At 49.1% G+C, this 12,144-nt stretch overlaps 1 protein-coding gene across 1 annotated transcript in view; it reads left to right on the top strand.

Annotated features, from left to right (window-relative positions):
* Positions 1 to 10,050: 10,050 nt before the first annotated feature.
* Positions 10,051 to 12,144, top strand: part of SLC25A33 (solute carrier family 25 member 33) — a 35,390-nt gene continuing 33,296 nt past the window's right edge. The window contains exon 1 of the mRNA XM_072819743.1: positions 10,051 to 10,347. Coding sequence (XP_072675844.1) covers positions 10,292 to 10,347 — 56 coding nt within the window. The 5' untranslated portion in view covers positions 10,051 to 10,291. The remainder of the gene's footprint in view (positions 10,348 to 12,144) is intronic.

Below are 12,144 nucleotides of genomic sequence, written 5' to 3'. Positions count from 1 at the left end.
ACCATAACTCTGTCCCTACTAGCTGTATGGCTCAGCAAGATGTAACCTCTCCCAGTTTCCTCTTCTGTAAAATTACCTCGAGCCACTGGACCTCTTTAATTTATCAACAATGAAACACATTCCCCCAGGGCCCTTGAGCACTGGTTTTGCCCTGACTTGGACCCCACCCTTTAATGGGAAAGGCCTGGAGGCAGAGGAATGAGAGCTATAAAGCTACAAAGAAAGCTATTCCTGAGTCCCAAGGAAGCAGGAGGGGCCACTTCTAACTCAGAGAAGGTGTGTGTTGGGAAGATTCTGAACCACCTGATGAGGTAAGCATTTTATTCGTTTATTTATTTAATTAATTTATTTATTTTAAGTAAGCTCCATACCCAACGTGGGACTCAAACTCATGGCCCCAACAGTAAGAGTCACGTGCTCTTGCAACTGAGTCAGCCAGGCGCCCCTGAAGAAGGCATTTTAAGCACCTTTTTATTTTTATTTATTTTTTAATTTATTTTTTAATAAGTCAGTTTCCTTTTTTTTTTTTTTTTTAGTGATACAAAAAATATTTATATATTCCACAAAAACTTCAATAAAATTGGTGATTTAGTCCTGCAGAAACATAAGCATGCAACACCCCCCCAGGACTCACCCGTCGGTGTGTTTGAATGTTAAAGTCCACAAAATGTCTACAATTCAATCTGGATCTATAACACAAACTAATTTGATAAGGGTGAAATCCTTTTATTTTTTATTATTTTTATTATTTTTTTATTTTTATAAATTTATTTTTTATTGGTGTTCAATTTGCCAACATATAGAATAACACCCAGTGCTCATCCCGTCAAGTGCCCACCTCAGTGCCCGTCACCCAGTCACCCCCATCTTTTTTTTTTTAAAGATTTTATCTATTTATTTATGAGTGACACACACACAGAGAGGCAGAGACATAGGCAGAGGGAGAAGCAGGCTCCATGCAGGGAGCCTGATGTGGGACTCGATTCCAGGACTCCAAGGTCATACCCTGGGCCAAAGGCAGGCGCTCAACCGCTGAGCCACCCAGGCGTCCCATTAAGCACCTTTTTTATAAAAAAAGAAACATTCAGAGAAGGCAGGGAACTCAGTCAAAGTTACACAGCCTGAAAGTGGCAGAGCACACAGTGGCATGCTCAGTTATCAGCTTTGATGTTCTTGGCCACAGCCAGGGCAGGCAAAGCCTTGCAGTAATGAGAACCCAGCCTGTCCGTCTTTTTCTTTTCTTTTCTTTTCTTTTCTTTTCTTTTCTTTTCTTTTCTTTTCTTTTCTTTTCTTTTCTTTTCTTTTCTTTTCTTTCTTTTCTTTTCTTTTCTTTTCTTTCTTTCTTTCTTTCTTTCTTTCTTTCTTTCTTTCTTTCTTTCTTTCTTTCTTTCTTTCTTTCTTTCTTTCTTTCTTTCTTTCTTTCTTTCTTTCTTTCTTTCTTTCTTTCTTTCTTTCTTTCTTTCTTTCTTTCTTTTCAGCCTGTCCTTTCTTGCCCCTGCCTCCCTCCTCCCTCACCAGTAACAGGTTTATGCATCAGCACAAAGGGACGTGATCTGCGGGGAAGGTGGCTCACATATCAGTTTAACTTGAGTCAGAGATAAGAAGATCTGGGATGCTTTCTGCTTAGAGCCTCTAATCCAGTCCTGGGAGGAGGCTGGAGCATAGACTCCAGAGCCAAACCACACTGGTTGAAATCCTCTGTGCCTCAGTGTCCTCATCTGTAAAATGGGGACAATAATAGTAGCCTCCACCTGACGGGGTTGTTAAAACGGTTGAGTGAGTTAATAGAAGCACAGTTGCTCTATAATGTTAGTTAGGATTCTGGATCCCTTTTGTCGACCTGCCTCCTCCCTTGACCTGGGCCCAGGGCAGCAGCCTCCCAGCTCTGCCCTACTTAGACCATGACGATGTCAGGCCTGCAACCAGAGCCAGCTCCCCAGGGAAGACGGTGACCATGGGATAGTTTCCAGGAGCTAATGAATTCTTCAAACCCTGGGGCTTGTTGGAATATTACTCCTTCAGCTCTCTGAAGGGTGCCCTGGTTCTGCCTCCCAGGGCAAGGAGGCCCAGAAAAAGGCCCCCTGAAAAATGACCTGTCCAAGCCCAAAGCTGCTCACTTCCCCAACACTTCTGGGCCTCAGTGGGGACCCATGCCCATCTCAGGTCAGCCCGGAGCTGCTGGGACCCCCCAGCCCTGTTCTATGTCCCTTGTCTACCAACATCTATGTTATCTTCCAGGAAGCCAGAGAGAGCTCGTATTTCTCAAAATACCATCAGGTGCAACTGGGCTGAAGCTGCCCCGAGAAAAAGATGTCTCCCCAACTTGGCATTGGCTTCTCTGCAAGGCTGCAGCTCCAGGGCGCCTGGGGGGCTCAGCTGGGGAAGTGCCTGCCTTCGGCTTAGGTCATGATCCTGAGGGCCTGCAATTGAGACCCACATCATCTGGCTCCCTGCTCAGTAGAGAGTCTGCTTCTCCCTCTGCCCCTGCCCCTCCCCCCATTCATTCTCTCTCTCTCTCTCTCTCTCTCTCTCTCTCTCTCTCCCTCTCTCAAAAAAAAAAAAAAAAAAAAAGACGGTAGCTCCAAGCAGGCAGGAATCTGTGAAGCCCACCCCCTGCCATACCCAGGTTTGTACCAGAGTGAGAGCCAAATCAGTATTTGTCACATGAATAAGTGAATGAGTGGGTGGTTCCCACCCTGTTTCTCTCTCCAGCTCTGCCCTACCTCCCCTCAGGGCCCAGAAGCCGCTGTGGGTCCAGTCACTGTTGCCTGTCCCTGTGGGTCCGCCACATTCCTGGAGATGCTCCCGGCCCAGCAACCCTCAGGATTCAGTGCTATGGGGCTGAGGGAAGCAACAGGAATCTTTTCAGCTCAGGGCCATGCTCTGTGGACAAGAACCCAGACCCCACGTCCTCTGCGGAGGGTCCTCGAAGATTCTGGCACTATAGGCTTTCCAAGTGCCACCTCATTGGCTTAACCTCACGCTGAGGTGCTGGGAGCCGAAAGCATGACAATAACAAAGCTTATGTTTAACTGCAATTTCTCTGGCCAAGGGGCGATTATCTTACAGGAAGCCTCACCATAATCCCATGGGGCAGTTACTGTTACCATCTTACCCTTTTGCAGTTGGGGAAACAGAGGCTCAGAGAGGCTGACTTGCCCAAGGTTCTGGGATTTGAGCGCACATGCCCTAACTCTAGGGTTGGTGTGCTCCCCTCTGTCTCAGCTTGGCAGTGAGGCACTCCCATTCTGCAGGCTGGGGCTGGGGGTACCTTACTCAGCCTCTCTGAAGCTCAGTCTGCTCATCTGTGAAAGGGGCATCGTAAGAGCACATAGCTTCCCAGGAGGATTACAGGACACAGCACCAGTGCTGGCCTGGCAAATGCTCTGCCTCCCAGGGTTGCTAGACGGTGAGATGCAACAGCACCCCGCAGTCCCTCGTCCACAACTCCAAAATCCAAAAAGCACTGAAGACCGGAGGCTAACTCCCTCGGCAGCAGAGCCTGACCTGGCTCCACCTCGTTTGGTGGTAAAACCTGACCTTGCCTGACCAGGAGGCTATTTACAGGGTGTTTTCAAAACCCCACAAAGTGTAACTATTCAAAACTGTTTTGTGCTGGAAGAGGGAATGCTGCCCTGGGGGTGTCACCCAGCATATGCATCCTCTGACTTCTCTGAAATCATCAGAACAGCTTGACTTGTGAAACACAGCCCTGGGGGATTTGGGATAAGGGGTTGTGTTTATACGTCGTCCTCCATACAAGGGCGGCTTACAGCAGGTGCTCAATAAATGACAGTTCTCTCTTCTCTTAGGATCCCACAGCTCCTTAACCTCTTTCTCTCCAGCCCACTCTGCTCTTCTACGTTGGAAACAAGGCTTCCTGTGCATTTCAATGACTGTAAATAAGTATGAGTAAGAATCCTGGTGGTGATGTCTGTGTGCACAATACTGATCACAGACGTGGCCCTGAGCCCTTCCTGTATCCTGCCTCAGACTGTGTCACTGCGTGGTTAAGCCCGTGCCCTCCACCATGGCACTTCCTCTGTTCAAATCCCAGCTCTGCCACTCACTAGTAAGGCCTACTGTTGGACCTCGCTGCGACATAGTGAATGGGGGTACGGTCACAGCTCCAATTTAGAGTCCTCAAAGGATATAGAGCAGTGGCTGGCACATGTTAAGTATTAGTAGAATTATTATTACTCATCTCCTCTCTGTAATATATACCATAACTAGCCTCGTCAGATAGGTGGGGAAACTGGCATGGAGGGGATCCTTGGGTGGCTCAGTGGTTTAGTGCCTGCCTTCGGCCCAGGGTGTGATTGATCCTGGAGTCCCGGGATAGAGTCCCACATCCGGGTCCCTGCATGGAGCCTGCTTCTCCCTCTGCCTGTGTCTCTGCCTCTCTCTGTGTGTCTCTCATGAATAAATAAATAAAATCTTAAAAAAAAAAAAAAAGGTATAAACCTACGTTCTGGGCAGCCTGGGTGGCTCAGCGGTTTAGTGCCGCCTTCAGCCGAGGGCCTAATCCTGGAGACCCGGGATCCAGTCCCACCTTGGGCTCCCTACATGGAGCCTGCTTCTCCCTCTGCCTGTGTCTCTGCCTCTCTCTCTCTCTCTCTCTCTGTCTCTCTCTGTGTCTCTTATGAATGAATGAATAAATAAAATCTTTAAAAAAAACAAAAACAGAAAACAAACAAAAAATAACTACCTCCTTTGGTCACTTGGTTGGGTCTGCTATCTTCAGGGGATCCCATATATAAGAAATGAAATGAAATTTTTTTTCTCTTGTTAATCTCTCTTTTATTACAAGGGGGAGTCTCAGCCAAGAACCTAGAAGGGTAGAAGTAAATTTATTTTTCCTCCCCTACAGTGCATTCCTTCTAAGAAATGAACAGGGAAGCACGGGGGCAGGGACACCCAGCTCACGAAGGGCTCAGACAAACAGGTTCCAGCCTGGTAGACCTCAAGAGGGCAACTCGCTGGCAGTGGCTTATCCTTGCGGGCGCAGGGACAACGCAGGCCTTTCATTAGTGAGAAGGCTGGGCTTGCAGAACCTCATTGGAACTGTGGCAGAAACTTGGCTCAGGCTGCACCTCTCAAGGAGAAAGAGGAGAGAGAGCAGCAGCCTGCTGGGCATTTGTCCCTACCCCCCCTCCCCTCCCCCACCCCCGCCAACCATAGCCCCTGCCCCTGCTGCCCACCAGCCCCCTGCTGCAGACAGGATCGTGAACCTCAGCTCATTCTAGGTGAGGCCTCAGGAAAGAAACCAGCCCTGTTCCAGGCCTTAGCCTCAGCAAGAAACCCGAAATGCTCCCTACAGTTCTCTCCACAGATCTGAAATCCCAGCCTGTGGGGGTGCAGCGGGAAGAGGTGTTTTCCAAAGCCGGCAGCTTTGCAGCTTTGCAGAAAAACAAGGATTAGAGAGGCAATTAGAGGTTTGACAGCCAATAATCAGGGGAAGAAAGCAAGAAGAAACCAGCAAGAGGTCAGCAAGAAGCCTCAGGCCCTTCAAAATTTGAACAGTTGCAAAAAAATCCCAAACAAGCCTCTCTCCCTCTCTTACCAAGTCTGGGAGCAGTGGCTTAAATAAAGGTAGCGCCTAAGTGGATTTCCATAACCATCCGTCTGCACCCTTCCTCATCACTAAACTTGTTATGTCGTGTGTATATTTACATATGTAGTCTGTTTTGCTTTTTTCCCTTACAATCAACTTTTTGAGATTTAACTGACATTCAATAAAATGCATCTCTTTTACTGAATTTTGACAAATATGTATACCCTGATTAGGAGAGAGAACATTGTCATCACCCTAAGAATTCTTCTGGCCTCCTTGCAGTCAGTCCCCCTTCCCATTCCTAGCCCCAGCCCTAGGCATCTATTGATCTGCTCTCCTTCACACTAATGCAGTTTTGCCTTTTTTAGATTTTCTTTTTTTTTTTTTTTTAGATTTTATTTATTTATTCATGAGAGACACACAGAGAGAGAAAGGCAGAGACGTAGGCAGAGGGAGAAGCAGGATCCATGTAGGGAGCCCAATGTGGGACCCAGTCCCAGAACCCCAGGATCATGCCCTGGGCCAAAGGCAGGTGCTAAACCACTGAGCCACCCAGGGATCCCCTAGATTTTCATATAAATGAAATTATGTATTCCTTTATGTCTGGTTTCTTTATTATTGTTGCTATTGTTCAGATGCTGCTGTAAGAATTTTTATAAATTTTCATATTGGGGGCACCTGGGTGGCTCAGCAGTTGAGCATCTGCCTTTGGCTCAGGTTGTGATCCTGGGGTCCTGGGATCAAGTCCCGCATCAGGCTCCCCAAAGGGAGCCTGCTTCTCCCTCGGCCTATGTCTCTCTCTCTCTCTTTCTCTCTCTGTCTTTTATGAATAAATAAAATCTTTTTAAAATTTTTTCATATTGAAGCTGCTTGCAGCTAGCAAAAGTTATTTCTTCCTTGTATATTGACCTTGTCTCTTACAATCTTACTAAATTCAATAACTAGTTCTAGTACTTGTTATATAGATTCCTTAGGATTTTCTAGTAAACTATGACATCATCTGTGACTAAAAACAGTTTTCCTTCTTCCTTTCTGATCTTTATATTTTGTATTTGTTTTTCTTCTCTTATGCACTGACTAGGACCTCTAGTTCCACACTGATCTTAGGGAGGTGGACAAGCAACCTTTTACCACCAAGCATGATGTTAGCTATAGATTTGTTGTAGATACCCTTTATCAGGTAGAGGAATTCCTTCTTTTTTTTTTTTTTTTAAGACTTTATTTATTCATGAGACACACAGAGTGAGGCAGAGACACAGGCAGAGGGAGAAGTAGGCTCCCTGCAGTGAGCCTGATGCAAGACTCTAACCCAGAACTCTAGAATTACAAAGTGAGCCAAAAGCAGATGCTCAACCACTGAGCCACCCAGGCATCCCAGAGGAATTCCTTCTTAATCCCGATTTGCTGAGAGCTTTTTTCAGGAATGAGCATTCAGTTTTGTCCAATGTTTTGTTTTTCTGGATCTATTGACATGATCATCCAGCTTTTCCTTTTTATTCTGTTCATATTTTTTTTTTTTATTTATGATAGGCACACAGTGAGAGAGAGAGAGAGAGAGGCAGAGACATAGGCAGAGGGAGAAGCAGGCTCCATGCACCGGGAGCCTGACGTGGGATTCGATCCCGGGTCTCCAGGATCGCGCCCTGGGCCAAAGGCAGGCGCTAAACCGCTGCGCCACCCAGGGATCCCTATTCTGTTCATATTTTGAATTACATTGATTGACTTTCAAATGTTAAACCAATCTGTCATTCCTGAGACATATCTCTCTTGGTCATGATGTATAGTCCTTTTTATATATCACTGGATTTGAGTGCTGCTGTTTCAATAAAGATTTTTACCCATTTTAATCCCTGATGTACCCTCAGAGCCTAGAAAACAACCTTAAACAGGATAAATGCTCAATAAAAAGCATTGAATAAATGAATTAATCAATCAAATATCTTCCTCAATGTGGAAGTCAAAGAATGTGCCCATTTCAATGTTTGGCAGTGTCCACACTTCCCTCTGAAAATGTTGTCCCAGTCCGCACTCCCACCAACACATATGCCAGGGTACGAACGCTGGTGCTGCTCACTGCAATAATTTGCAGCAACATGGACTGGTAGTCACAGCCACCATTCCTTTGCTGTGTGGTAGGCAGCAGAAGAGGGAAGTACTCGATTCCCCCACACAAACAGGGGTGGCTTTATAGAAAAGCTAATTGTTGAGCTGGTCTCAGAGGAGGTCCAGCAGAGGAAGGGGGCATCCTAGGCAACAGCATGTTCCAAAGCACAGAGGCATGAAAGATCATTGCATCAGCCACTAACTAGCTGTGTGACCTTGGGCAAATTTGTCCTGCTTATCCATAAAACGGGAACGAAAACAACAGGGCTGCCAAACAATGTGAGTAACCAACAAGATAATATATGTGAAAGACCTTGGAAAAACTTTACATGAAGGCAGTGTTACTCTTCACAAGGGGGTGGGGAGGCCTGTTCATGTGCCCAGCATAGCCCAGACTAGCTTAGCCAAAGCAGGCAGGAGGCTGGGTGCTGCCTTGCTGTTAGAAGCCTGGGTCTGCCTCAGACACCTCCATAAGAGCAGACAATAGGTAGGGCTCTGCTCTAAGGAGAGCAACTCCTCGGATTAGAACCCTGCCCCGATGGCAGAGGTTCCCTCCTGGTTAACAGGGCCCCCCTAACTCTCTCCTTCCTTCTATTCATGCCTCATAAACCATCTTCAGCTAAGACCAAGACTGACTTCACCAGCAGCTAAAGCAAGGGATTTGGGAGATCTAGGGAACCGAAAGAAACTCACTTTTTCCCCCCTTCCTGTTTGCCTTCATTCTTTCCTTTTCTCTTTTTTCCTATATCATGGAGCTAGTGTGCTTTTCCCCCTTCCTAAGCCTGGGAGTAATGGTTTTAATATGGAGTATTCACTGCCTTTGTGTTTTGGATGACTGCTCCTAAGAGCTGTTTTTAAAGAGTCCCAGCAATCAAATATCTAGCTCTTGTGTTTGCACACAATTTCCCTTCTGCTGAGCTCTTTTTGTGTTTACACACTGGACATCCAGCAGCTTGGTCTGGAGATTGAAAAAAAGGGCTGATCTATCCTGTACCTTGTGCCTCTGGAGGGGGGGTAGGGGAGGCCTGTGAGAGCAGTTAGATTTTTTTGCTACAAAGTAGGTGAGAGGCATGAAAACTTCCAGCAGTAGTAAGGGAAGAAACACAGAGAAGGAGGTGGTGGCTTTGGGAGAATTTCAGGAGATGGAACTGCCAGGTGAGTGAGTGATGGACTGCTGAGAAAAAGAGAGGGAGGGAGGCGGAGTCCACCCTGGTGTCACCTGGTATCACCACCGGGACAGGAAATTCAAGCGGCGGGGCAGGTGTGGGGGAGGAGAGGAAGAGAAAAAGGAGTACTTGGGACATTTATCCATTACTTTCTAGGGCATTACTAGCAGCAGGTGCCTTGTCAGGCACCATTAGAAATAAAAGAAACCGGGGATCCCTGGGTGGCTCAGCCTTCGGCCAAGGGCATGATCCTGGAGTCTTGGGATCGAGTCCCACATCAGGCTCCCTGCATGGAGCCTGCTTCTCCCTCCGTGTCTCTGTCTCTCTCTCTCTCTCTCTCATGAATAAATAAATAACATCTTTAAATTAAAAAGAAAGAAAGAGAAAGAAAGAGAAAGAAAGAAAAGGAAAAGAAAAGAAAAGAAAAGAAAAGAAAAGAAAAGAAAAGAAAAGAAAAGAAAAGAAACCAGATTCCTGCCCTCCTGAAGCTTCCACTCCGGGGGTAAAAGATCAGCTTAAAGGAATAAATCAACAAAGTAACTACAGGAGCCTACGTAAGGAAATTAAATGTAATCATGTGATAATGTGGGGCAGGGTAGCCAGAGAAGGCCTGTCCGTCAGACCCGGAGGTAAGAGGCCAGCCTGAGTTTGACAGTCACCCAAGGACATCCGAGTAGAGAGGCAGCTGGACTAGAGAAGCTTGGAACTCAGAAGTCTGAGCCGCAGATAGAGAGGATAAACCAAATGCATTTTTGCAGAGCCACAGAAAAATAATAATAATTTTTTTAAAAAAGCACACCCCGTTATAGGGGTGCCCTGGGGTCCAGGCTGCCGAGGTCACGTGTTTTCCCTGAGCTGGATGTCGAGTACAGAGCTGTGAAATAGAAGATGCAATCCCTACACCTTTTTTTTACATCGTATCACAAAATCGCAACTGAACTGAAAATAGACTGAAAAAACGGTCGGGAAGTCCGGGCCCCGGGTCCCCCCGGGCTTTGCCCAGCCGGGTTTCTCCGCGTCGGAGCGGGTACCAGGCAGCCTCGGCCGGTTCTGGCTCCCGGCGCCCCGGCCCAAGCAGGCCCCGCCCACCGGCCCGACCGCGCAGTCGCCCCACCCACGTCCGGCGCCGGCCAATGGGCGCGCGGGATCCGGGCCCACACCCCCGCCGCGTGCCGCCCCGGGCTCGCGCAGCCGCGTGACGACACGGCCCGGCCCCCGCCACGTGACGGCCGCGCGCCGGGCTCCGGCTGGTGCTGGGCTCGCGCCGCAGAGGCCGGTGAGGCGCCGGCGGCCACGCCGCGGAGGGCGCAGCGCGGGGGAGCGGGGAGTCGGGGCGCGCGCGCATGGCGGGGGCGCCGGCGGCCGCCTGAGGGCAGCCGGGCGAGCGGAGCGGGCCACCTCGCGCATCCCTCGAGCGACCTCGCGCCCGCGGCACCCGGCGGCGGCGGGCCGCGGAGCCGGCGCGGCCATGGCGACGGGCACCCAGCAGAAGGAGAACACGCTGCTTCACCTCTTCGCCGGCGGGTGAGCGTCCTGGCCCCACCGCACCTCGCGGGCCCCCCACCCCCGCGGCGCCCTGGGGCGCCCCGGCCGGCCGGCCGCCCGGCCGCCCTCCCCAGGCCCGAGCGGGGGCTCCTGGAGGAGGAGGAAGTCCCGACGGTGGGGAGGCCCCGGGGGCGCGGGCCTTCCCCGCCCCGGGCCGCATCCTCCGAGGGCGGTTTTACCCCGTGCCCGCCGCGCTCCCGCGGCCTCGCCTGCTTTTTCTCCTTTTCGACAATTAGAAGCTGGTGTGACGAGCGTCACTCGGGGGCGGTCCTGCCTGGCCCTTGTGGCTCGGTCCGCCCTACGCCCTCCCGGCTGGCGGCGCCGGTCGTGCCGCACTCGCCGTCCTTCTGCCTGGATTGCGCTCCGGGGCCTTTCCCCCAAGGCCCTGGGCAGTCTGACTCGTGGATGCTCAGGCGCGGCGCCGGGGGGCGGGGGGCTTCCTCCGGGCAGACAGTCTGGAGGCCGGGCAGCAGGTGATGGACATCAGCCGGGGCCCGCAGGGTGCTGGCGTTCCGAGATGCTGGCCAGCAAGCAACCTGTGGGAGGGCTCCTGGGGGCCCTCGGGGTGGGGGCGGGAACGAGGTCCGGAAGATGTGTTGAAATGCTTTCCACCTGCTGGTGGACGCTTCTCCCGAAAGATGTGCCTTGTGTTTTGAGAGCTGCATTTTTTTTTTCATCATCATGCACATGATATTTTTCAGGGGTGGCAACGCATTTTTAGGGACGTTGGGTGGTAGGGAGGTTAGGAAGGGAGCTGCTTTGTTTCTTTTTTTTTTTTTTTCCCAGAAAATAGTAGTGAAGATGTGTTCGAGCATTAGTGATTTTCTTTTAATACAGCCAGTGGCTCTGGGTCTTTTTTAAGTCTTCCAGATATTTTGTCTTATTTGAAGACCTCGCAAGCCTGGCACAGCAATTCTAAAGTGTAGGACGTTCTGCATAAACTAGAATTTATTCTAGATTATCATCTTGAGTATTTTAGTTGCAGCTTAGACTGAGGTATGTTCGTTATTTCAGACTAGTATCGGTTGAGAAAACTTAACTTGCAAAATAACTACGATGAAAGTGTGCTTATTATGGGTGATCACCCACTCTGTTTCTCCAAATAAAAAATGTTGGTTCTTCATACATAGGGAGAATTTCTCATTCATCTCTTTCTTGTCATTCCCTCTTCATCCTTTCACTTCATCTCCCAGTGTTTCCTGAGAGTCACAGGGGTAAGGGGGTAGCATTTCTGAAGTCACACAGGATATTAATTGGTCATTCTGAGGAATTTTAAACAGGTTGGCCATGTTAAAGGCATCTCTCAAGCCAAGAAGGGTAACTGAAAAATGATTTTATACTCCATGATTTTGATTTCATGATGTTAGTGAGGTGGGCTTTACAAAAATCCTTTGTACTCAAGATTAGGAGAGTTACATGCTCCGGAGCAGCCTCTGTTAGGCTTGCTGCGTAATCCATTGCCCTGTCTTGCTGAATCTCCCTACCCGCCCTTCACAGTGCCCTCTGGCTGCTGATTCTCCGGCCGAGCACCAGCCTCCTGTGACGAGGGAAACTGCAGTAGCTGGGGCTTGCAAGGACTGATTAAAATGTAGAGGGTTTATTAGAATGGTGCCTGAAGCCATTGTATTTAACAGGTTCCTTCTTAAGCAGCAGTTCGGGATTACTTGCGACACAGTCAAGAAAGAAAATAAATCTTCCAACAGGATGCTTTCAGAGTAACTAATTGGATTTTGATTCATTCCCACTAGCCTGAAATACATTATTTCAATTTCTTTA

This window comes from Canis lupus, chromosome 3 (assembly GCF_048164855.1).
Source record: "Canis lupus baileyi chromosome 3, mCanLup2.hap1, whole genome shotgun sequence".
NCBI lineage: Eukaryota > Metazoa > Chordata > Mammalia > Carnivora > Canidae > Canis > Canis lupus.
This window is presented reverse-complemented; position numbering and strand designations above follow the sequence as displayed.